Source organism: Littorina saxatilis, linkage group LG5 (assembly GCF_037325665.1).
Source record: "Littorina saxatilis isolate snail1 linkage group LG5, US_GU_Lsax_2.0, whole genome shotgun sequence".
Lineage (NCBI taxonomy): Eukaryota > Metazoa > Mollusca > Gastropoda > Littorinimorpha > Littorinidae > Littorina > Littorina saxatilis.
Genome location: NC_090249.1, coordinates 23,815,433 through 23,840,703, shown reverse-complemented (window position 1 = coordinate 23,840,703; position 25,271 = coordinate 23,815,433). Strand labels below are relative to the sequence as shown.

At 39.9% G+C, this 25,271-nt stretch overlaps 1 protein-coding gene across 1 annotated transcript; it reads left to right on the top strand.

Annotated features, from left to right (window-relative positions):
* The first annotated feature begins 4,946 nt into the window (after positions 1–4,946).
* On the top strand, positions 4,947–25,253 carry LOC138966615 (trimeric intracellular cation channel type 1B.1-like). The gene is made up of 5 exons (XM_070338901.1): positions 4,947–5,190; positions 16,071–16,245; positions 18,906–19,090; positions 19,412–19,499; positions 19,874–25,253. The coding sequence occupies exons 1-5, from the start codon at positions 5,067–5,069 to the stop codon at positions 20,181–20,183; spliced, it is 882 nt and encodes a 293-aa protein (XP_070195002.1). The 5' UTR covers positions 4,947–5,066; the 3' UTR covers positions 20,184–25,253.
* The last annotated feature ends 18 nt before the right edge of the window (positions 25,254–25,271 follow it).

Below are 25,271 nucleotides of genomic sequence, written 5' to 3'. Positions count from 1 at the left end.
AATTTATTTTCGTGGACTTGCTCCTCTACAACAATGGCGCCTCGTTTTGGTGCTGGACGGCTGTTATGAATATTCAATACCGGAAATCACGCCCGGACAGTAAGCCTCCCGTAAACCATCACAGATACTGTCAGGCTTTTCACACAGTACAAACACCCTTCCATTTGAACGCTCACCAAACGGGAACATCCTAGGTGCCCTACGTAAAGACGGCGAGCAATTTTTAAAGAATTAATTTTGCAGATTGTCTCGAACACTTTTTGGACCCATCCTGAACTCAGGTCAAACATGAGTTACTTCCCTTCGGGTCTCATTCTATCGATGTAAACTGGCGATAGCCGTGGATCGATGATTATCAAAATGTTTTTGGACCGTGGTTCGTTTTTGCGCTAGACCTAACTTTTAAAATCTAAATAATAAATTGACAGCTTGTTACACAAACATTCTTTAATCATAAAAGAATTCGTTTTTCATCAAGACAAGATCAGTACAAATCGAAGTTGTGAAAGTTTGAAAAAAGAAAAGCCCGGAAGCAGGGTCACGCAACGGTCGTAGCAGACGACGGTTTATGCATATCGCCGTTCCTCTCAACAGTCAAAAGCCATCGCTAGAGTTCTTGTGAACCACAGCCGTTTGTTTCGTGCATAAAAACGTGCTATTGTAAATAAGCTCACATCGAGTCGCATTCAAATGACTAACTGACGACTACATTGTGAAAAAGGGAAACTGGATCACACGGGTTCACGATGGCTCAGGGGTAAGATAAACCACGCAAAAATAAATTCTTCGGAAAATTGTTCGCTCTTTACGGAGGGCACCTAGGATGTTCTCAATCGGTGAGTGTTTAAATGAAAGGGTGTTTGTACTGTGTGTAAAAGCCTGACCGTATCTGTGATGGTTTACAGGAGGCTTACTGTGCCTTTAACATAAAGAACTGAGCTCATATATTTTCAGTCTGTCTCCACTTGTCATTTCCACTGCATGCGCTGAATACATAATTATGCCTCATTTTCAAAGAATACAACTCTTCCAAAGCCTATACAAACTGTGACGGAGTTATTTCCAAATATAGTTCATTGACGCAGCTCAGTCTACGTACGCGCATTCAGTTTTCGCAACTGGAGGTAAATTGTCGCTTTAATTTTGAGTATGGCCTACTATAGCTGTCGATATGATGTGGCCAGTACGCGTTGTCTGGCTGTATTCGTACACGTGTCCTACACAATAACAACAAGGGCCACTTTTCTTGACATCCTGAATGTTGCTCAGATGAAGGGACTGCCTTCAAGTAGCACCACTTGTCTTCAGTTCCAAAAGCAGCCATAGTCAAACCATCACTGTGACTTAAACCTCCGCCTCTGACGTCCCGGTTGGAACTGCTCTACTGAACCTGGGTAAATTCCTTTGCTTTATTGTAGAACTTTGGCCTGTCTGCATTCGTCGATCTTAACTTGCAATTTCCTCTCATACGTCTTTGAAATCCAAGCACACATTAAAGGTACCTTAAAATCCTGCTCGTGTAAGTCACAGGCACTTGACCCAAGGTGGGCGGGGCCTGTCGTTGACAAGAGTAGAGCTTCCGATCCTTCACCACGTGACCACCCCGTTTCATGTGCTTGTGGTGTAAGCCATCTTGTCATCCGCCAATATTAATTGAGCAACTTTGACTAGTCCTACTGTACGAAGCTCGATGAACGAAGCTTCGGCACTGCATTTTGGGTAATAAGACTTCCCGAAGTCTTCGCGAAATCAACTCCGGGCTCAGTTAAGGACAGTCTACAAACTTTGCGATGAGAATGAGACGTTAAACCGAGGTCCCTTCGTGTATACTACATTGGGGTATGCACGTTAAAGATCCCACGATTGACAAAAGGGTCTTTCCTGGCAAAATTGTATAGGCGTAGATAAAAATATCCACCAAAATACCCGTGTGACCTGGAATAATAGGCCGTGAAAGGTGGATGCAGCGCCTATAGGCTGTTGATCTACTGGCCGATGTGAATGCGTGCTATATTGTGTAAAAAAAATTCCATCTCACACGGCATTAATAGGTAACATGCGCCTTGAGTCGCCTTGTGTGGTGAGATACGTGCGCGATATAAATCCTCGTAAATAAATAAAATAAAAAATAAATATCCTGTTACTTGTATACGCAACAAACACAACAGCCTGTGGCCTAATCCTGTGCATCATTCATAGGAAATCCGTTTTTGCCGAATCAATTCTAAGGATTGATATGGGTATGACTTACCAAATAAATTCACCAAAATAATTATGCTAACACTGCACAGAAAGCAGCCTGGCAGCGCTGTAAATGTTTGGCGTGTCCTCTTGAGACTGAGCGGTAGGATGCTCTTATCCCATGTAACACGGTTGGCCTAGTGGTAAGGCGTCCGCCCCGTGATCGGGAGGTCGTGGGTTCGAACCCCGGCCGGGTTATACCTAAGACTTTAAAATTGGCAATCTAGTGGCTGCTCCGCCTGGCGTCTGGCATTATTTTTTTTTTCTTTTTTTTCATTTTCATTACTTTATTGTCCCATCGCTGGGAAATTCGGGTCGCTTCCTCCCAGTGGAAAGCTAGCAGCAACGGTGTCGCGCTACCCAGGTGTCTGCGTGTTTAGGTGTATTCAGCCACCTGCACTTATGGCAGAATGACCAAGGTCTTTTACGTGCCATTGTGATGACACGGGGGTGGGACATGGCTTCCGTCTCTGGGTCTGCACATAAAGTTGACCCGTGTCCGTCCCGGCCCGAATTCGAACCTGCGACCTTCCGATCACAAGTCCCGTGCTCTACCCACTGAGCTACCGGGCCCCCTGTGGGGTTAGTGCTAGGACTGGTTGGTCCGGTGTCAGAATAATGTGACTGGGTGAGACATCAGTGAAGCCTGTGCTGCGCTGACTTCTGTCTTGTGTGTGGCGCACGTTATATGTCAAAGCAGCACCGCCCTGATATGGCCCTTCGTGGTCGGCTGGGCGTTAAGCAAACAAACAAACAAACAAACAAAATGTAACACCCACCCCTTGGAGGAGCGGTGGTGCATACGATCTGGCACTTTCACAAGAAGAAAGGCACATTTGCATGATAACAGTGCGAGTTGTATTATGTTCAGATTCCAGCACTGATTTGAAGCATCCGTGGTGGAAGTCGGGAAGCATGCTAGCTTGCATAATAGAGTACTACACTAAAATGTGAAGATGTATAGTGGTAACGCGAATGTGATAAGAATGCATCGAGGACCAGTTTGACACTGCGTCGTGTGGCTATTGCATGTTCATGATGTACTATTTAAGTATTATGGTAAGTGCAGATGCAGAGGAGAGAAAGTGTGCGGATGAGGAGGAGAGCGAAATATACAAACAAATGGAACACACCAGTGTGTGCTCCTGGCCACTTTGGTGACATCTATTTTAATCTAACTATATTTTTCATTAATTATCAGTTAATACGTTATTTTATGATTCAAAAAACTCGAATGACCTCAAGTTTTTCTCGCCAGCAGAGGCGGACAGTTCAACCTTGAACCAAAGACCTCTGGTGACAAATGACACTTTACAAGACTGCTGAGCGATTTACTCACAAAACTGACCAGATCCGGCTACATGCATACGGCCACTGGCCAGCATTTTAACAAACAGGTGAACACTGTATATCATGTTTGTTTCTCAGTTGAAACTGTTCGATGTTGTGTCAACTTTAACGATTGGCTCATTCGTATGGGTGTAGTAAACAATCAGGGACTAGTCCAAAAAACTGAAACCCTTTAAAAACAAAACAAACAAACTAGGACAGTGTCAATTGGGAAGAGGGAGGGGGTGGGGTGGGTATAGTCACTGATTTGAAGACTGATGAGAAACATGAACTGACATTTCTTTCTTTTTACATTTACTAGTCAAGTTTTGACTAAATGATGTTTTAACATAGACGGGGAATCGGGACGAGGGTCGTGGTGTGTATGTGTTTGTGTGTGTGTGTGTGTGTGTGTGTAGAACGATTCAGAGAAAACTTCTGGACCGATCTTCATGAATCTTGACATGAGAGTTCCTGGGTGTGATACCCCCCAGACATTTTTTTCATTTTTTCATTTTTTCGAAAAATATCTTTGATGACATCATATCCGGCTTTTAGTAAAAGTTGAGGCCGCACTGTCTCGCCCCTATTTTTAACCAAATTGATTGAAATTGTGGTCAAGCAATCTTCAACGACGTCAGGACTATGGGATTGCATTTTAGCTTGGAAGCTTAAGAATGAGTAAATTAGTTTGCTCATTAAACTTTTTTCATTAAAATCGAATTTTCAGAAACAGATTAAAGAAATGATTTCATTGTACGAGGGCGGTTCTGGAAGTCCTTAGAATCTCATATAAGCGCACAGCTCAACACTAATTTGACGACGCCATTCTAAGCTGCGACAGTGGAAGCAATTCTGCGTTAGAGACCTTGTTTTGTATCGCCTGCTGCCAAAACGGACTTGATTTTTTTATTGAGCCTAGTAAAGTTGGACCGGCTTTCACGCGGCGTTAATGAAAAACAAAGTGGCTTCTGTGCAGCAGAAAAAAGCCTGAGAATTAGAAAAAGAATCTTTTAGATGAGGGTGAGGAAGAGGGTGGAGTTTGGGCTGGGGCGAAGCGGAGATAGGAGTCAGTCCATGATTTTCTTAAATTGTCATTCAGCTGGTAGATTGGCCCGTACTGACTAGCATCACCGGTTTACTTTTATTTTTGAAGACTACACACACACACACACACACACACACACGCGCGCGCACTGATACATCGGGAGAAAAAGGTCCCTTCCGTCCCCGTTAAATTATTCAGTCAGACATTGACTGAATCATGTTAAAAAAAAATTTTTTAAAAAACGCCGACCGAAAACGAAAGAAAGAGGGGAAGGGAGACAACTCGGGAATAATATTTTTCTTCGCTTCACAAGTAACTTCCCTTGGATTTATACGAGAAAGAGGTCACATCTTTTTGACCATTTACAGAGCCGGTGCGTCGGTGTTCTGTGGTGTTCTTTTCGATCTGGGCAATTTCGTCGGTGCATTCTACCAGCTTTCTCAACAAAATGGATCCTCAGACATTCATGGACGTGGCGACGGTCGTCACGAAGCTGAAAATGTACCCGTATTTCGACGTAGCGCATATGATCTTGTGTTGCATGGCTGTTCGCGATGACATCGTTCCACAAGGTGAGACGAGTACGAGTGAGAGTGAGAGAGACCGCTTGCTTGCAGAACGTTCGCCCGTCTTATCTTTTTGAGTGGGGCTCTGTTGCTATTTGTGCGTTTTACAAGCTGTTCGCTAGTTTCAGATAATTGTGTATGTTTTGTTGTTATTACCCATGAGATGAAATAACTAATCAAACACAATGTCATGAACTCATGCACTTTCATCGTTCAGCGGTTTTTATTCCACTGTACACGGGTGCAGCGCCAGACAATGTAGCGTACGGTAGGGATGCGCTATTAGTATTATGAGTGGGATGATGCCATGCTCTTCTTTTACCTCCATGCATGATGTGCAGTTGCCTCTCTGTGTGTATCACTGTGTGTGCGGATGCCACTGTATCATGTAATGATGTATGAGAGTCATTGAGACTTAGAGGTGTACCCCCCAAAAGAGTATTAAACTAAGTGGTGGGGTGAGGAATCGTCTAGATCTCAAACCTCCTGTTCAGCGTCTCTGTTACTGTTAGCGTTAACTTCTGGGACTAAAAAGACAAGAAAAGGGTGTGGAACTGGAATGGGGGTTGTGTCACAATAAGGAACAGGATGGAGGATCTGAATGTAATTGATAGATTTGACTTTTTTTGGTTAAGTTTCTTTTCAGAGCAAACAAACAAACCTGGTATAATTATAAATCATAATAAATGACATATATGGCCTTAAGTCTGAAATGGTGTCCACAGCTGAAATAGCTGTGCAACCTTGGCTCTAACCTGATTTGTACATCAAAGAAAAATAAAATCCTTGTAAAGATTAATGAGACTTGTAAAAAAAAGTATAAAGTACACACCTAGAGAAACATTGTGTGCTCAGTTGTTGTTTTTAATGAAAATGTCGCCAATATCTGAAGTCAGCAGCACTACATTTTGGCCATTTTTTGTGACATGACCTTACAGCATATTGAAACATGGTCTACTCTGTCATATTTATGGGACAGAATGTCATGAATGACTTTTCACTGAGCCAGTAAAACTCAAATGTACCTTTGACAAAGCAAAGTTTTTGAATTTTGTCAGTGAGCCTGCAGAAAATGGGGAGACAAAATTTCACAGAAAGTTCATAACTATTTCCGTAAGACTTCATTTTTGTTCACTGATCAGCTCTAAATAATAATTAAAGATTGAAACCTGATATATTTTTGTAAAAAAGTATTTTACAGTATGTTTTGCAGAGGTATAAAACATAAAAAGGGTTGTTTGACTTGTTTTTGCATGTTCAAAAGTAGTTTGAAGTTTACGTGCAGATTTTCTTGTGAAAAAAGAGTTATGAACTTTCCAACCTTTTGCCTTATAAAAAGAGTAAATTGACTGGTTGGGGAACACCTAGCTTTGTAATGCATTTGGATCCACTAGCAGCAGTCACACTGAAAGTTTGCATCAAGTTCATTCATTGGTGTTTGAGTAATTGAGAAATAAAAAATTCTTGTGAGAAAGTTATGAACTTTCCTACTATCTCCACTGAGAGTGTTTTTTGTCCTTAAATGCTAGCCTTGAAAGTTAAGGTTGTAGTGGAACAGCAATTTTGCATATAAAAGTACATTAGATTTAGATACTAAGCAATTTTTGTCACTAAAGTCAAGCAGTATGCTTTAGTTAGCCATTTTCTCTGTGTCTTGCGCACTATTTTTATGTGAGAGTTACTAACTCATGTCAAAACCCAAAATATATGTAAAATGACTATTTTCAGTTTCCAAATTACACTGTACCATGATTTTCATCACAAAAAGAATCTACTGGCTGCTGACTGTTTCTTTCTGAAGTACTTAGCCGTTTTGTCATGAAGTTCATAACTTCACATAACTCAAGCTCATTTTTCAAGGGCGTGTTTAAAATAATGCATTGTTAATAGCAAAAGAGTACATTTGACTTTATCTGGACATTTTGTAAGAAGTTTTCTGAACATCAACCCTCAAAATTACATTTTGATAATTCCAGCATGAATCTGGGTTGACTGCACGGTGTACATAACTTCACATCAACTGACCCTCAGCCCCACGGTGTGAAGTTATGAACACATGCCATGAGTATGATTTATACACAATAATTAATTTACTACACTAAATCACTACCTCAAATGATGTGCTGCTCTTCTCCAGAGTAGGCTGTTACAGTTTGATGTCATTTTTATTTTAATTTACCAGCAGATTTTAGTATGCAGCTTTTCAGTTAAATAAATGATGTGAAGTTATGAACACACAGTCAGCTGACATAAACACTAACTAAATAATGATTTCGGTAACAGTTTTCATGACTGAGTTTGGTTAAGTAAATCATTAAGTAACAAAACCTTGTTTAGAATTATTTGCAAGAGACTTTAGTTAGTTATTTTAGTATAAATGTGTGATTGATGTGAAGTTATGAACTTTCACAAGTTTCAAACAATTTGTTTTATTTTGGCAATTAAAATCTGATTTTGTAATATAAGTGCAGCTTTAGCCTATACTATAACTCTGTGTTCTCAGTTTGTCATTGTTTTGCAAATATATTATACAGTAACTGTACTAGAGACCAACATAACAAAAATTCTTGTGAAGTTATGCGCACGCTCACATTTTATGATTTTTGTTATCGTTTGTTTTCACAAATGTTTTACTTTTATTACTTAGTTGTATGTTGATTACAAAGAGTAGCTGGAGAGAAAATAAGATGACATATGCACTTTCTTACTTTGGTTTGAATTAGCCATAGTTTGTGATGTCACGGTGTGAAGTTATGAACTCCTAGGACATTCTAAAAATACTTTCAGTTTCTGCCAACTCTTTGAGTCAGACAAACATTTTGGTGTATTGAAATCCTTTTGATGGTACTTTTCAAGCACATTTTGCACAAAAACAGCAAAATTGTAGATTTAATGATAACTTATGCCAATATTTGCTGTGAAAAAATTGTGACAATATTAATTTCTATAAATAATACAGATAACCAAAAAATCTTCTCCACACTTCATCTTCAAAAATTACCTTCATGTTCCAGCTCACCTTTTTCAGATTAAAAAACAAAACAAATTGTTTCCTGCCTGTATAAATTAAATTTATTATACCAATAAAAGTAAATTATGTGAAGTTATGAACTTCCCATTAATGGAGTTCACATCTGCATCATGCGTGGCCAAAACAAGTTTAACTTGCTTGAAATGCAAAGTAATTTGCTGTAGCAATTTGCTCAGATGTCTAAAACAGACCCAATACATGTAGCAACAATGATTTAACAAGTCTAAATTTTGTGACGGTGTGAAGTTATGAACTCCTGCAAACTTTTAAACCTGAATCTGTGAAGTGATCAAACATGAGTTTTCTTAAATCATAGCTGTTCCTTGCGTATTTATGCTCTAAAATACATCTCTATTTTCAAAACAAAGAAAATGTTCATTTTTAAAATTGATTTTGTATGTCACAAAAATGGACACCTATTCTGACTTTGGGCTATATATATATATGTCTTATTTCTTAGCACTAGCAGTGGCTTTGATTCTAAAACACATACTAGAGCCCCACCCACCCCCAATTAAGCTACTCTTCTCCTACATGAAGGAGACATGTATGATTTTCCACAAGTAAAATACTAAAAAGCCTCATATGTGCCTGCATGTGTACATAAATCAACCAACTTCATTCTTTTGAATATTTAAAATGAATTATAAATATCAGGGATGTCGTTAGGCGTCGGACATCGGACATACCGATTTAGATGCTCAAATGTCTGATTCACATAGCCGCATGGCGGTCAGATGTCCTATCGTTTTGAACTAAGCGCTGGCATTGTCCGATAAGAACTCAATTCTTTCGGACAGCGCGATATTCGTTAATGTTCCTTTCAAGATACACATTTTCAAAAAGCGACGAAGCTCTCTCTCGCGTACAGGTGCACTGAAGTTGTGCAGTGCGGATCTTGCGTTTGGGCGACACCCGTCTGCAGCACATTAAAGTTAGGAGTATGGGAGACAACTCCAACTGACTAAGTCTTGCGTCTGCTTTTGCTTTCAGTTCGACTTCGAGACATTTTGACGAAGCGCACTGAGTTATGCCACCGAAAAATAAATCTAAAGCCTGCCAAAGTTCAACAAAAGCTGAACACGTTTGGCTATTCAACGGCATCCTGTGCTACATTAGGGTCAAAAACAGGGGGAAACACGGCGAGTGTCATTCTTGAAAATGAAAAAACCCTGACGTCCTATTGAAATTTCTGAAAGCGGTCAAATGTCCTATTGATGCTGAAGAGCTAGGACATTTGTCCTTTTGGTATGAATTTGTAGCAACATCCCTGAAAATTGAAATATATAGTACATGTAACCGACCCTATGTTTTTCCTGTTTTTGTTTTTGCCTTGTGAGATAATATATATATATTATATACTAGATGAATACCCGCTTCGCCGGGTACGGCTTCGCCGGGAAGAAGTCGAGCCGAATACCCGGCTGCGCCAGGGACCCGGCTTTGCCGGGTGTACGCCGGCTTTGCCGGCGCACCGCACGAAGGAAGGGAGATAAACGCGCAAAACACTGGAGAAGAGTAAAAATAGTATAACGGGAATATGGATTGAGCGTTGTCGACAGTGACCTTCTAAAAATAGAAACGGGAATATGGATTGACGCCACACGAAGGAAGGGAGATAAACGCTGAAAACACTGGAGAAGATAAGGAAGAGTTACTGGGAATGGATCCAGAGAAAAACCAAAATCGGTTCAGCGCTGCGCGCTGAGAGCACGTGTTGAATTTATCTCATCGATGAGGTTGTGTCCGGGGTGTAGCTGAATACGGTCTCCAAATTTGAAAAAGATCCACCGAGAACTTTGGCCGTGCATCGCGGACACACACACACACACACAGACACAAGTCGTATATATCAAAGTAAGGCCATTTTTGCAGTCATTTAAATCTCTGTACGGCGTACGCGTTGAGTGAGAGTTTTCTTGGAAAATTAGCAGCGTTTTTCAGCTTACAAAATATTCTGCTGGCACGGCTGTGATAATGATTGACAGGGAGTTATTTTATACTGAGACTCTTTTTTGCAAAAATGTCTGAGGAGGCTCATATTCATAATTGAATCACAGGCACATATTCTTTTCAGTTTAGAGTGAGCATAACTTTCCTTTTATGACCAATGTATGCTAATACATGTAGCTTAAAACTAAAGTTTACTGTACCCATGTTCCCAGTGTGGGACGTTCTTTCAGCCTGAAGATTGCAGAATTTTCAGGTTGTGCTCACTAAATTAGAAGTCTGTAGATAGAGAATGAAATGAAATACCTGAGACAATTGAAACAGAAACAATTTTGTTTTTATCTGGGCAGAATTGTTTGTAATTGTGTGTAGCTAGTGCACAGAAAATAAAAGGTTCCACCCGGGACCAAATTTACTACATAATGAAACAGTCTGGCATTGCTTAGGCATTCATGCAGCATTATCAAAGGTGATAATGATATCCTTGAAAGTCATGCAATGTATACTAAGGTTTGAAGAGCTCAGGCCAAGGAATGGCAGCATTCAGCAACATTTCTCTATGGAGCTTTACCTTTGACCTGCTGTGTTAGTCAGTAAGACGTTGTGGGGGGGGGGGGGGGGGGGGGTGTTAGTGTTAACATGGAGAGTGCTGTGTCAACATGGCCAGTTTGCTTTACTTTACGTATGTGTGTAGGTCACGGTGATCATGCAGCGGTATAGATTAGAGCAGAAAAAGCAAATATATATAGGCTCTCTGGAACTCGAAGAGGGGAGAATGTTCTTGCTCTTAGCCAGAGGTCCATTCCATTGATCCAAGTTCCAACTGTTCCAAAGCCTCTACTGAAAGGTTTCCTCCAGAAATCAAACTGTTTTCTTGCTGTGCAAATGTCACCATGGCGTTATGCTATTAATAGAGTCTAGGGGATGGGGGGAATAGACTGAGAGAGAGAGAGAGAGAGAGGAGTGTTATGTGTATCATATTCATAATTCATATTTATTACTTACCTATCATATCATACAAAACATATTATGGAGGTGTTCTCATTTGTGTGTTCTTTATTCACTGCTTTAGTACAGTCTGTATGTATTTAGAAATTGTGTAAGTCTATAAGTGACTCACAGTCACACACACACACTATAAGTTATAACCCCTTATCTGCACACACATTCTCTCTGTGTTGAAAAAGTGTTGTGCCCATCCAGATGTACCTGTCTGCACACACCTGCAAACACACACTCACAAAGTGATTCTACACCTGCATAAATATCCACAGTTCCAGCAATATCTCCCTTGGTAACAGTGAAATCAAAATGATGGTGAACACATCACAGGCTGAACATTTGACCCGTTTTAACCTGACATTTAACTATTACAGGACCTGATCCTGAAAACAGACTGTGTTCTGGCACTCTCACAGACAGCATGCAGTGCTTTGTACACAAGTGCCAGTAACCTCTCCTCTCTGTAGAGTGACAAGACACTTCAGATGTTTATGTATCAAGGTGTTCCCAACGATTACACTTTACAGCTCAGTCATTAACTGTATAATTTATGTTGTGGTTTTCGGCGGGGAAGGCATAGGAGTTGTACTGTCTAGAAATAAATCGAAAGGATTTCAGTAGGGAAAACTGTTATTGTTTGTTTGTTTTTATTGTGTATTTAATGACAGAACAGATAATGAACACCCTAAGAGTTAATTAGAGACTGACTGCAGTATTTAGTGAAGAGCAACCTTTTTTTTCATTTGTGTAATTACTGATTCCACCATTTCCAGTTTCAAAGAGTAATTCTAAATCATTTAATGTGCTAACAGTAACAACATACTCATCCTCTCTCTCTCTCTCTCTCTCTCTCTCTCTCTCTCTCTCTCTCTCTCTCTCTCACACACACACACACACACACACACACACACACACACACACAGAACTCACCAGCTTTTCCAAGTGAGGAAACAATCATCTCCAATAATTTCTCACTCAGAGTTTGCTTACTTAATGTTCTGGTCAATCTTGTGCAATGTATTAATATATATATATGTAATATCATTTAAGTTGTTTTGGTTGGTTTCATGTAGGTTTACCTTTGATCTTGAGATCAGTTTATAGAAAGTTGTACCCAAGAGACAGATTTTGCATTAATTCTTACCTCATCCTTACCCTACCATGAAGTGTGTGGCATGCAGTGTGACTAAGCCCTATGCAAGCTGGTGCTGAGTGTTGTACTTTACAGATTTTAGCTGCAGGGAGTTGGGTAGGTAAAAAACAAAAAAATATGACATTAGCTTCACTGAAGCCTTTGATGGAGGGGAAGCTGCAATGGTTTACTTGTCTGCTTTCTCAGAACCTCTTACTTCCACAGTCATTAGTTTTGCATAAATCTCAAATGTCTCTGGGTTTGGGCAGGAAAAAAGAGAGGATAACATTAACAATGACAAAAGCATCACTGAAGCTTGGAGTGGAAGAGGCAATGTTTTTGTTTTTTTTGTCTGCTGAGTCTTACTGCCAGGATAATAGTTTTGCACCAATATCTTTCGGCTTGGGGTGGAAAAAGGAGAAGGTAATAGCATCACTGAAGCAGTAGAGTGGTAGCTGTAAAACTCTGCTGTCTCAGACTTTCTCACTACCTGGTACCACTGTTTGGAAAAGCTTAGTATATTATGCCACCTCAACCATGCTCTGCGTTGTTCTGACTCACTCGCTCATGGTGAAGCAAACCACTGATAGAGTGCTTACCGGTAAGTTGTAAGTACAGGCAAAATAACTCGCCTAAAATATACACTCTGTGGTGAGATATTTGAGAGTAAAAAGGCCATGTAAATTACGTCACAATTTCAGACGCCCAAGTATCTAACAGCTGTTTGAGAAAAAGAACTTTTCATTTTCAGTATAATTTGAAGAAATGTCTGACCTTGTTCAGGAGTCGAGTTTTACTTAATTTGAAGCAGTTTTTATTTTGGGAACTCGTTTTTTGGCCCAGTATTGTGCACTACCACAAATAAACAGTGTGCACGTATAGGTGGCTGTAGAGCTGACATACGCAGCAGCACACATTTGCTACCAGAGGCGCAGTTCGCTTGGAATGCATGTTAGTGAAAGGCAAGGCCACTGAAAAGGAGTGACACATCTTAGCGTAGCATTAGAATATCGTTGGTGGTATCTGGAATGAGAGGACATCGTTTGGATTAGCTTAGAAAAGGTTGTGCATGTCTGTCTATAATTATGTCCTTTGTTGGAAGGTTTTGACTGATTGGGGGGAAAAAATATGGTGTCTTGTGCAGGCGGAGTTTCTGCTGAGTGATAATTATTTTACTAATTTATATAAAAATACATAATAGGGAAGGTACAAATTTGTGGAACATTAATTTAGGACCTTTTTAACAGTAAGACACTACATGTATTTCCCATTTCGTCTCGCTTCCACCACTCTTAGTCCAAAAAACACCAATTAGCCAAGTGATCACAAAGAGAACAAGTCGCGTAAGGCGAAAATACAACATTTAGTCAAGTAGCTGTCGAACTCAGAGAATGAAACTGAACGCAATGCAATGTTTCAGCAAGACCGTAGCATGGTCAGTCCACCGCTCATGGCGAAGGCAGTGACATTGACAAGAAGAGCGGGGTAGTAGTTGCGCTGAGAAGGATAGCACGCTTTTCTGTACCTCTCTTCGTTTTAACTTTCTGAGCGTGTTTTGAATCCAAACATATCATATCTATATGTTTTTGGAATCAGGAACCGACAAGGAATAAGATGAAAGTGTTTTTAAATTGATTTCGAAAAAAAAAATTTGATAATAATTTTTATATATTTAATTTTCAGAGCTTGTTTTTAATCCAAATATAACATATGTATATGTTTTTGGAATCAGCAAATGATGGAGAATAAGATGAACGTAAATTTGGATCGTTTTAGAAAAAAATAATTTTTTTTACAATTTTCAGATTTTTAATGACCAAAGTCATTAATTAATTTTTAAGCCACCAAGCTGAAATGCAATACCGAAGTCCGGGCTTCGTCGAAGACTACTTGATCAAAATTTCAACCAATTTGGTTGAAAAATGAGAGCGTGACAGTGCCGCCTCAACTTTCACGAAAAGCCGGATATGACGTCATCAAAGACATTTATCAAAAAAATGAAAAAAACGTATGGGGATATCATACCCAGGAACTCTCATGTCAAATTTCATAAAGATCGGTCCAGTAGTTTGGTCTGAATCGCTCTACACGCACGCACACACGCACACACATACACCACGACCCTCGTTTCGATTCCCCCTCGATGTTAAAACATTTAGTCAAAACACCCAGCATAGTCCACTAAATGCTCTCACCGTACTTTTCTACTACTGTACCAACTCTGTTACTGATTACGCCCAACCTCCCACAGGTGAAAAAAAATCAGGTGGAGTGAGAGTTGCTCATGTCTGGCGCTAAGCAAATCAGCGGCAGCTGTTCTGAGTGCCTGGCTCATTCCAGGCAGTAGATAGCCGGTACAAGGCGAAGCCAGCACATTGCCAGGTGTCTGATTCACCTTGATCAGGGTGATTTGTGTTCGTTTGGTGGGCTGGGTGTGGAGGAAGAGTTTTTCTGATCTTATGCTTGTTAGTGTTGTACCTGTGTGTGTGGTTGGCTTGGGGGGAGGGGGGACGGAGTGGGTGTGTGTTCAACTTTAGTGAATTAATCCATGATGCTGATTTCTGTTTTGTTTCTTCTGCTTTGAAGAGCTCCTTTTCTTTATTCATGAATACTTATCACTGGTGTGTTTGGTATCCTGAGGGTTGTAAAAAAAATCATGATTTGTCGGTTTTCATCTTCCCGATGGCTCTGTTCTAGTCTGTATTGTATTTCCATTATTCTGTTTCTGTCTGTCTCTCCCCACTCTGTTTCCATCTGTTTTTCAGACCGTATACCTGACTCTCTCCCCTTTCCCTATCTATCCCCAGGCCCTCCTCTCAGTTTTCTCTGCACAGTGTAGTAATGGCAGCAAGCATGGCTAGGTGTGCATCCGTGCGCATGCAACACTTGCTTGAAGAACAAAAAGAGTTTCACATGCACTCACAGAATGCCATCATCACCAGACACCCGACACTCTCAGGCACCACAATCCCAAGAACTTTATTGTCTCTGCTGTGCATCTTTGTCTCATGGAAAAAGTAGTAGCTGCCAGAAATAAGCAGAAGCATAGATATTTGGCATTTGAGTCAGTGCCAATTCAGTACAGGGGTAACCAAGGTGTGTGAACTAGTATGATGGCTGCTTAACGCACAAGTCGCTATCAATTATGAGAAAGTTAAAACATATGGAGCAATATTTTGCTGCATTTCTTCGAGAAGGCAGGAGGTGGGTTTTTTTTTGGGGGGGGGGGGGGGGAGAGAAAATCTGTTCTTGTACTTGAAACATACAATGCTGCTAATAGGATATCACATGTTCTTATATTGATTTTTTTTTTACCCTCTGTTAGCATTACAAGTGAGCTTTTGTCAGAGCATTTGAGTTCACAGTGAATATACATTCAAAAGAAAAAATTTCAGCTACATTCCAAGCCCAGTAACAGTACATGCAACCGGTGAGAGTGAGTCGTTTATTTCAGTTTCACAATCACGCTACTGTATTCTTTAAAATTATTTCACACATGTAACTAGGCACCTGCGGTACTCGATCAGTCCAGAAGGCATTGGCAAATGTGATGCATAATTTTAGGCTATTCACATGGCAATAGCCAATACATTGTAGTTTTCTTTTACCAATGTTGAAGACGTGAAGCTGTAGCTGGCCTATCTTGTGTGAGCTGAACCTTAGTACTCCGTTGTGTTTCAGCTCAAGCAGCTAGGGCTATTGTTAACATTGCACACATGTCTCACATGCGTAACAAATTCAAAAATCCATTTCTTTCTTTTTTTTTTTTAGCTCAAGCCGCTGGGGCCCAGGTACTCTCGTTTCAGCGCAGACACCCAGTGTCCAGCTGGATGTCATCCATGTTGGTGTGCTTTGCGGGCAGCATCATCGCCAACCTGCTGCTGGGGGAACCCATCATCACGCCATTCAAGGATCATCGCTCTCTCCTCACGGCAACTATCATATGGTCAGTCAACCCTTCTGTTATGGTTCAGTGGAACCCCCCTTTTAAAGGCACAGTGCAGCTCACAGCCTTCGTTTTGCGTTTTTGTTGCAGCTGAGTGCATTTACAGTTCAAAAATCCTCCTATGGTAGTAAAACAAACCCAAAACTACCCAACGACGACATCTGTGAAGCTCGACAGTTTCTTGTTCACGCGAGTGCATAAATTAACCTAGTTATTATGTGGTGTTTGGTCGGAGTTCGATTCAACTGAGTGATTCCGGCCTCCATTTTGTTTTACACAAACTCATGATGACGTCTGACATAGTTTGCTTGTGACGTGTCTTTTTGTGCATGATGTGGTGATCTACCTGATCTAAATTTAGATCCAAAAATAGGCCAAGACCAGCCGGGTCCGAGTACGAAATTAATTCGTACAAAAATCGCAGTTCTTGACTCTTTGGGTGCAAGTCAATGAAACTTGGTAGTTCTTCTAACGGATAGCTGCCTGAGGTATGACTAAAAGCTCCAGGGGCTCCGTGCACCTGGATTTGACAAGTTCAGTACCTTTAAGACCCTCCAATTTTAGATTTCTCTCCTTTTAAGATCTTGATTTTTGACTCACATGCGAAGCAAAAGTGAGTCTATGTACTCACCCGAGTCGTCCGTCCGGACGTCCGTCCGTCCGGAAAACTTTAACGTTGGATATTTCTTGGACACTATTCAGTCTATCAGTACCAAATTTGGCAAGATGGTGTATGATGACAAGGCCCCCAAAAAAATACATAGCATCTTGACCTTGCTTCAAGGTCAAGGTCGCAGGGGCCATAAATGTTGCCTAAAAAACAGCTATTTTTCACATTTTTCACATTTTCTCTGAAGTTTTTGAGATTCAATACCTCACCTATATATGATATATAGGGCAAAGTAAGCCCCATCTTTTGATACCAGTTTGGTTTACCTTGCTTCAAGGTCAAGGTCACAGGAGCTCTTCAAAGTTGGATTGTATACATATTTTGAAGTGACCTTGACCCTGAACTATGGAAGATAACTGTTTCAAACTTAAAAATTATGTGGGGCACATGTTATGCTTTCATCATGAGACACATTTGGTCACATATGATCAAGGTCAAGGTCACTTTGACCCTTATGAAATGTGACCAAAATAAGGTAGTGAACCACTAAAAGTGACCATATCTCATGGTAGAAAGAGCCAATAAGCACCATTGTACTTCCTATGTCTTGAATTAACAGCTTTGTGTTGCATGACCTTGGATGACCTTGACCTTGGATCAAGGTCACATGTATTTTGGTAGGAAAAATGTGTAAAGCATGTGAGTCGTATGGGCTTTGCCCTTCTTGTTTAGATCTTCTGTTAATAATGTCTGTAAATTTAGCCCCAATTTAAGACTCCCTCCTTTTTACAGGGCCTAGCATTGTAAGCCGTTCGGCGTACTTTACGCCGAAATGACATCTCCAGTATGCGGAACTCGATTTGGTGTACGCCGAAATTATGCAAAAACCTGTTATTCCCAAACGGTGTACCCAAACAGTCTCAGCTTTCGTTTTGTGCGCCGTTTGGTTCAATTCTCAATCAGTTTGATAGTTTGCTTTAGCACACACTTTCTCTGGCATCGCGCGAGCATGCTTGTGCCGGTGTGTTATGTCTCTAGACTTGTTAAACAATGTCATGAAGTGACAATCTTGAACATGGAACGTGGTCAGCCATTCAGTGACAAAGAATCCAGGTATTCCTGGAAGTGGGAATGGCTGTACTTCAAAGAGCAAGGCCAAGCAGCCAGTTCAAGCTTGAATCTTTTTAAAAAAACAACAATAAGCCAAGAAGGATCATCTGACGGCATCTGCTAAAGACATTTCTAGTGTGTATAGTTTTTAACAACTTCAATTCGTTCTCTGTGTATAGTTTTCAACATTTTCAACTCATGCAAAGGAGGGACATTATTTGTGCTAAAGACATGCCTAGTGTGTATAGTTTTCAAGAACTTTTAGACAAGGAGTGACAATGCTGACATTTTGTGACATTGTGTTTGTTTGAAGAAGGTACCAGCACTTTTAGACCAAATAACACAAGATTCTGTTTTCTTGTTTTCTGTCTGTGTATTGCTTGTTGGTGAAGGCCTAATTTAGTTGCTCAATCTTCTTGGGGAGGGCTCATCTTAGATGAAAAATCACCTCCCCCCCCCCCCCTCCCGAACTCCCACCAGGGGCTTTGACCCTGGGCCCCACTGGGGGCCTCCTGCTGCCCCCAGACCCCCGCCTTTGTAAGCTGAACTCACTTGACACTTCTTTCAATGCTAGGCCCTGTTTTTAAGACCCAATTTCCTCAGATTTTTGTAAGTCTTAAAAGGGGGGTTCCACTGTAGTGCAATGACGACACCTATCTTCACGCACCGCAAACAGCGTAGAATCTGCGGTCTGTATCTGGAGTTGTTTCTTTGATGTGCCATACTGTATAAACAAAATCGTTGCCCTTCCTTTGAAATTTGTATTCTTCTTGCAACTTTCGATGTAAATGTACTGAATATTTCACAAAATGTCAGCAAAATCAGCAAAAACAGATTCTTCACAGAGCAAAACATTTGAAATATTCTGTACCGTTACATTTTAAACCGGGCGCCTGTGCTGTTCATGCTGATTGAGATTCCTGATTTTCGGGTGTTGCAGGTATATGGTGAACTTCTGTCCGTTTGACCTGGTGTACAAGATAGGCAAGTTCCTGCCGTTCAAGTTGTTACTGTGCGTGCTGAAGGAGACCCAACGAGCGCACAAAGTGTACCATGGCGTCGTCCACACCGCCAAGCTCTATCCCAACGCCTACTTCATTATTGTCCTTATCGGAACAATAAAAGGTAAACATCTGGCTATTTGGATTTATGTGTTTACCTTGTGTTTTGTATCTTCTCTATTTCTGAACAAAGTTGTAAACAGGCATCAAAAAAGAAGAAGGGTAAGAGAAAAAACTGTGTGAGTTTGTGTAATATATATTATAACATGAGTTTTTAACAAATTGTTGAAATTATTGTTTTACTTTGCACAGCAGTAGCAATCGGGACAGACGCAGAGTCTTGGAAATTCCTCATATAAAAAGACAAGTTTATTGTTTGTACACCTGTGTGTCTTTTGATGGTGTCTCTTGATTAAGTGAAATAATGTTGTGTTATTGCACACAGGCAATGGAAGCAGCATAATGAAGAACTTTGAGAGACTGGTGAGAGGTGGGTGGAACCCTGCCAACAACGAAACTCTGCAGCCAACCTTGTGAGTACACATACCCATCCCTAAAAAAAAGATTGCAAATGGATTTTTTTTGTAGTTTTTAAAATGTTATTTATTTATTTATTTAAAAAAAATTGGAATTAAAAAAGAACGGAAACAAAGTCTGTCTGTCTTACTCTTACATGATATGTATGGACAGAATTAGTGTACCTGCTCAAGTCACATTCAAACTTGTTTACCAGGCTCTTTTTCTTGGAGCTTTTTTCACTAAATTTGGTGCTTTCAGAACAAAGTGAGCTTACCAGAGAGCACCGGAGAGTTTTAACATTTTGGAATGGTAAACAAGTGTTTAGAATCAGCATAGCTGCAAAATATTTTCACCTGGTAAATGTTGTCGTCTCTGTTCTTCCACACAGTATAACGAAGGCGAGTCTGGTGGCGTCCATCATCTTCCTGTGCGAGCGTCTCAACTACATCTCCGTGCCGCACCCTTTCATCTACTTCGGCGTCGTCATTTTCTTCGTCTACTTCAAGCTCTCCTCCATCCTACTGGGCATCGTCGACCCCTTCGTGCCGCTGGAGAATCTGTTCTGCGCTGTCTTCATGGGCGGGATGTGGGACGCCATGCGACGGGCCGTCAAGGCGGAGCCGGTGAAGGAGGAGGAAAAGGACGGAATCCTACGCAACGACGTCATCAAGTCCAAGGATGAGAAGAAGAAGGATTAAGTTATTGAAAGAAAATGAGAGAGAGAGGGAGAGAGTTTTGGTTGATCTTGATCTGAATGTGTGTGAGGTTTTGGAGGGTGAAAAACAGTGTGAAAGACGTCTGCATTGGTATTTGTCTTTTCTGTGGTTGGTGTGCTGTTAGGACAGTTTTAGATAAGATGAACAGATTTTGCTGTATGGCAAGAAATTCTGACGAAAAGGAAGGTTAAGGTTTAAGTTGATGGAGGAGTTAGGGGTTACAGATGTTTTATATAGTTACACCTGTTGGTTCACTGATGGTATGTGCTCGTGCTACCAGGTCTAGGACAAGGCTGAGTTTTGTGTGAAGACAGCTTGACTGTATTCTGGCTTTGACTGCTACTATACCGCACAGGGTGGCTTTCATCAACATTTTCCTCATTATCTGTTCAGTGGAGTTATGCCCTGAAATACTTTTTGCATGGATTTGCATAATTTTGCATTTTTTATGGGTGGGCAAAGGATGAAACCGACATGGTTGTCATGGGAGATGTTAACAATGTGCACATCTTCTTCATCCTCTGTTTTCTGTTTTGGCTTTTTCTTCACATGCCAGTGAAGTAGTTAGGTTCTTTAAATTGAACTTGAGGTTCCCTGTGCTGCTTTGCAAGACAGGGTGCTGAAGGCATGAGAAAAGTTTCTGATGTCCTTACTTTTGTTTTGCATGCAGACTTTGACATGCGTTATACACATGTGAAAGTTTAAGTGTGTTTTTCTGGTCATTTTTAGCTTTACAGAATCTGACGTCAAGTCTACGCAACAAGAAGCTGATGTGCAAGATTTACATAGTGTAGTAGATTAGGCTGCTATGTCCAGCTGGAATTATTTTGTTTGGGTGATGATTTTTTAACTGACAATGAAAATTGAAAGTATTCACTTGTGTACCGTGTGTTTACCAGTAGGTGCAGTTCTTTTGATTTAAAACGGTTTTTCCTGTCGTGTCTGATGTTTGTATTGAACTGTTTTTTGGCTTGATGGATGAATGACAGGGGAACCTGGATGAAGTTAGTGAATGGGACAATTAAGTTATTTGCTCATCACGTGTAGTTTTCATTATTTTTCTCTTGACTTTGGTGGGTTTTTTTCTAAGAGACACGCACACTAGTGTTCAATACAAAACTTGAATTGACACCCCCCCCCCCCCCCCCCTCCCTGTTCCCCATCCTTCCCCACTCCTTGATATTCAATGCCTCTCTTTGGGCGAGATTGTGTTGTTTGCAGCCGTGAGTGTGGACTTGGAATAATCTGAGGGTATATTTGCATCGAAGATTTAAAAAAAAAAAAGATTTAATTTATATGTACACATACATTACAGTCAAACTATAATGTGAACGCAGTATTGCCGCTATAGATTTTTTTTATATTGGTTTTTGTTTTGGCTCCGCGACATTTACTTCAGATTTTCTAGTGTTACAGTAGTTCAGTCACTGGTTTTCATTATTTTGTTCCCATGTAGTCAGTAGCATATATTTTGGTAACTTGGCTCTCGTTTTACAAGCTGTGTTCATAGTTTGTGTTCGTCATGTTGCTTTGACGCTGATGTAGAGTCTGAATTTCTTGTGGTTGGAGCATTGTTTGTATCTGCATTGATTTTAAACCACCTATAAGTTATACTGAGTATAAGATAAAGGAACTGGAAAACCATGAGTTCATATTTTTATAACAACTCCTATTCTCGTATTAGATTTTCTTGATTAGGATGTGGAGGAGGGAAGGTAACTGAAGTTTGCCTGCTGTGTTTGCGCAATAAGCCTCAGAGGACTGAACAGTGTCAAAGGAGTGTCTTTGCTTCCATCACACGGCGCTGTTAATGTTTCTGGCTATTCTTCATACCGTTAAATCTTTAACGCTGGGACTCTCCCTAATGACTGTTTTTGTCATGTACATTAGTCAGAAGCCCGTTACCAAAGGCTTTGTAGAGATTTTTATTACTGTTTGTGTGTGTGTGTGTGTGTGTGTGTCACTGTGTGTGCGCATAATGTTGATACAGTGAATGCCCAGTATTTTAAATATGGTTATGCACGTACATGTAAACGGGTAAAATAACTGGACTTCGATATGATGCAGTTTAGTTGTATATGAGCAGGAGAGCTCTTGCCATTTTTAGGCAGTTTTGCTGGTGTTCCATTCAATATATAATCAATTTCTGCTTTATAAAATACAAAACAAAGCATCGTTTCTTAGGATGAAAAACAGATTAGCGCTGTTCTTTAAGTGGTGAGACCCTGGACATATTTTTAAGTAATTAGAGTTTTGCGGGATGTAGAGTCTGATTTTAGACCGTTGCGGCCATGAACAGTACATGGTGCTACATTCCATATTTTGATGGTACAGTTTACACCAGTGAATTTTGACAGAATTTTTTTGTTTGGACATATCTTTGCCGAGGACTGTACATATTTATTTTGTTCATTTTTTTAGTATGGGAATGGTTTTGAAATACTAGTATCAAGTTGTGCATTTTTGTGTGCATACGGGCATCTTCATTGTAAACAGACATTCTGCATGTAATCAAGCAGATTGATACATCTATGGCCTAAGACTTGGACTGTTTTTTGTAGACAAGAGATAACAAACATATACTAGAACTTTTATCAAGTTTGGTGAGTGTTGGGTTTGTATTGAATTGATCATGTATCTTGACTATTTCAGTAACGACAAACATATGCTGTGTTGTATAAAATTGCAAACACCAGATGTTGGATGTAACTGTAGCTATGTTCAAAGTGTTGTCCAAGACTCTTATGTCATGCAATGGTAGATTAGTGTGTGTGTTGTTCTGTTTGGTGCTGTTGTAAAAGCAAACATTTAGAAATAGAGTGTGGAAAGTTGACTTTTTGTCCCGAATCATAGTCCAGGTTTGTTGTTCTGAAATCTCTAAGTCACGAAGGCATAAATCAAAAGCATTATCCATGAACACAAGTGTGTACATGTATGTAAATCTGTTGTATGTGATGATCATGTAGTTAAAACTCCCTTGGCTGAAGTGGAAACAAATCAAAAGAATTACTTGGCAAAACAGATTAATTCTTGATTTTCGTCTATTCGTGTTTTCTTGGTGTATTGTCCTAGCAGGAGTCGATAATAAATGGTCATGGACTTTGACTGTTTGAATTTTTATGGCAAATCTGATTTTTTGGTTTGAGTTGTAAGAGATTTGCCCTTTATCAGATCAGAAAGCACAAGGACTCTCTTGCCTATTGGTTATTTTGTTTAGCTTATTATTTTGAGATGCTTTAATGTGAATGATCTCTTTGTATTCCTTATTTTTTTTTTTTTCACTTTTTGCGAGAAAAAAAAACTCTTTACAAATGCACAGAACAGCCTTTTCTTTTGAACCCACAATTGAATTTTGATTTTGTTTTAATCGTTTGTAAGAACTTTGAAATAGCTGATCCTCGTCCCTTTTATTTGGTCGGACTTATAATTTGTTTTTCAGTGATAAAAATTGTTTGAGTTTGAAAAGGTAGGTTGGAGCCCTATGCAGCGTTTGAATCATTAAATTCAGACAGAATCATCAATGTCATGGTAATTTCAGATGTTTCCACTTTACCTTACTGAATGATTTCAGACCCACATCATTTCATAGTATTTGACTGCCGTTGCTCATAGTTCAGTATTTGTTCATGTTATCAGATGACTCCAAACACTTTCCCTCAATGTCAAATTAGTGAATGCCCACAAACTTACCCTTTCCTCTAGCTCTTTAAACTGTTTGTTGCAAATGAAAGCATTTTAAGTCTGAGATAATTTCTCGAATTATTTTGTCTTCCTCTAAGAAAAGAAACATGGGTAATTGATTTGCTTAAACTTTCAGTAGCTGCAACAAAAACTGGATGTATTCATGTGTGTGCAATCACTAAATCAGCATTTGAAGCTTCTTTTTTTTACCACCTTACAGTGTTAAAGTTTGGTCCTGTGTAGACATCGGTTGAAGGGAGTAAAAAAAAAAAAAAACCAACCAACAAACCATACAATGTAATAAGTATTTATTCTGTTGCTTTACATCAATTAAGAATTTACCCGATGCTCCCCAGCATGTCGTAAGAGGCGACTAACGGATTCTGTTTCTCCTTTTACCCTTGTTAAGTGTTTCTTGTATAGAATATAGTCAATGTTTGTACAGATTTTAGTCAAGCAGTATGTAAGAAATGTTAAGTCCTTTGTGCTGGAAACTTGCATTCTCCCAGTAAGGTAATATATTGTACTACGTTGCAAGCCCCTGGAGCAATTTTTTGATTAGTGCTTTTGTGAACAAGAAACAATTAACAAGTGGCTCTATCCCATCTCCCCCCCTTTCCCCGTCGCGATATAACCTTCGTGGTTGAAAACGACGTTGAACACCAAATAAAGAAAGAAAGTACATCAATTTTTTTCTTTCTCTTTTTGAGAGCTGTGCTGATTTGCTCATCTTCAAGTATTAAAAGTGCACATTAATTCAGGCGATTGGGTTAGTGTCTTGACATGATTACTTTAATGTTATAAATGTACATGGAATTGGTCATTTTTATAAACTTTCAGAGGTGTCAGATCTCAAATGCACATGTGTCTGTCATGAACTTATGAAACCCTTGATCAAAATCATGTAGGTATTTTGAGGATCGTTTTTTGGGAGGTTCCAGTTCTCTCTTCAGCATTGATTGTCTAGCGACAAATTTGAACCATTCTTTTGTGTGCAGTCAGAACGCTGTCATTTTTTCCCCCTGTTAGTTACTTTGTAAATGAGAAAATGGTTATAACAGAAAACATGCTTGGTTTTGTATAGGGTGTACAAGCAGGTGTGTTTCCAAAGTTGATGTGTGCGGATGAATGAATGATGATTGGTTCTTTCAAACGTTTTTCATATCATGATCCCTTGTATAATTGGGTTTTTTGTTGGCCTTTTTGATGAAGCAGGTCTACGCAAGTGTGATTTTGCTGTTTTCGTCAATTTAATCTAATCCCTTGTTTATCTAACAATTTCCAAATTTTCCAGTTGAGTCCCCCCTCCCTTTTGTCCATGTCATGAAAATGGAGAGTTATGGTAGAGATAATAAATCACCCCAAAATATCGTTCTGCCTTTTTGTTGT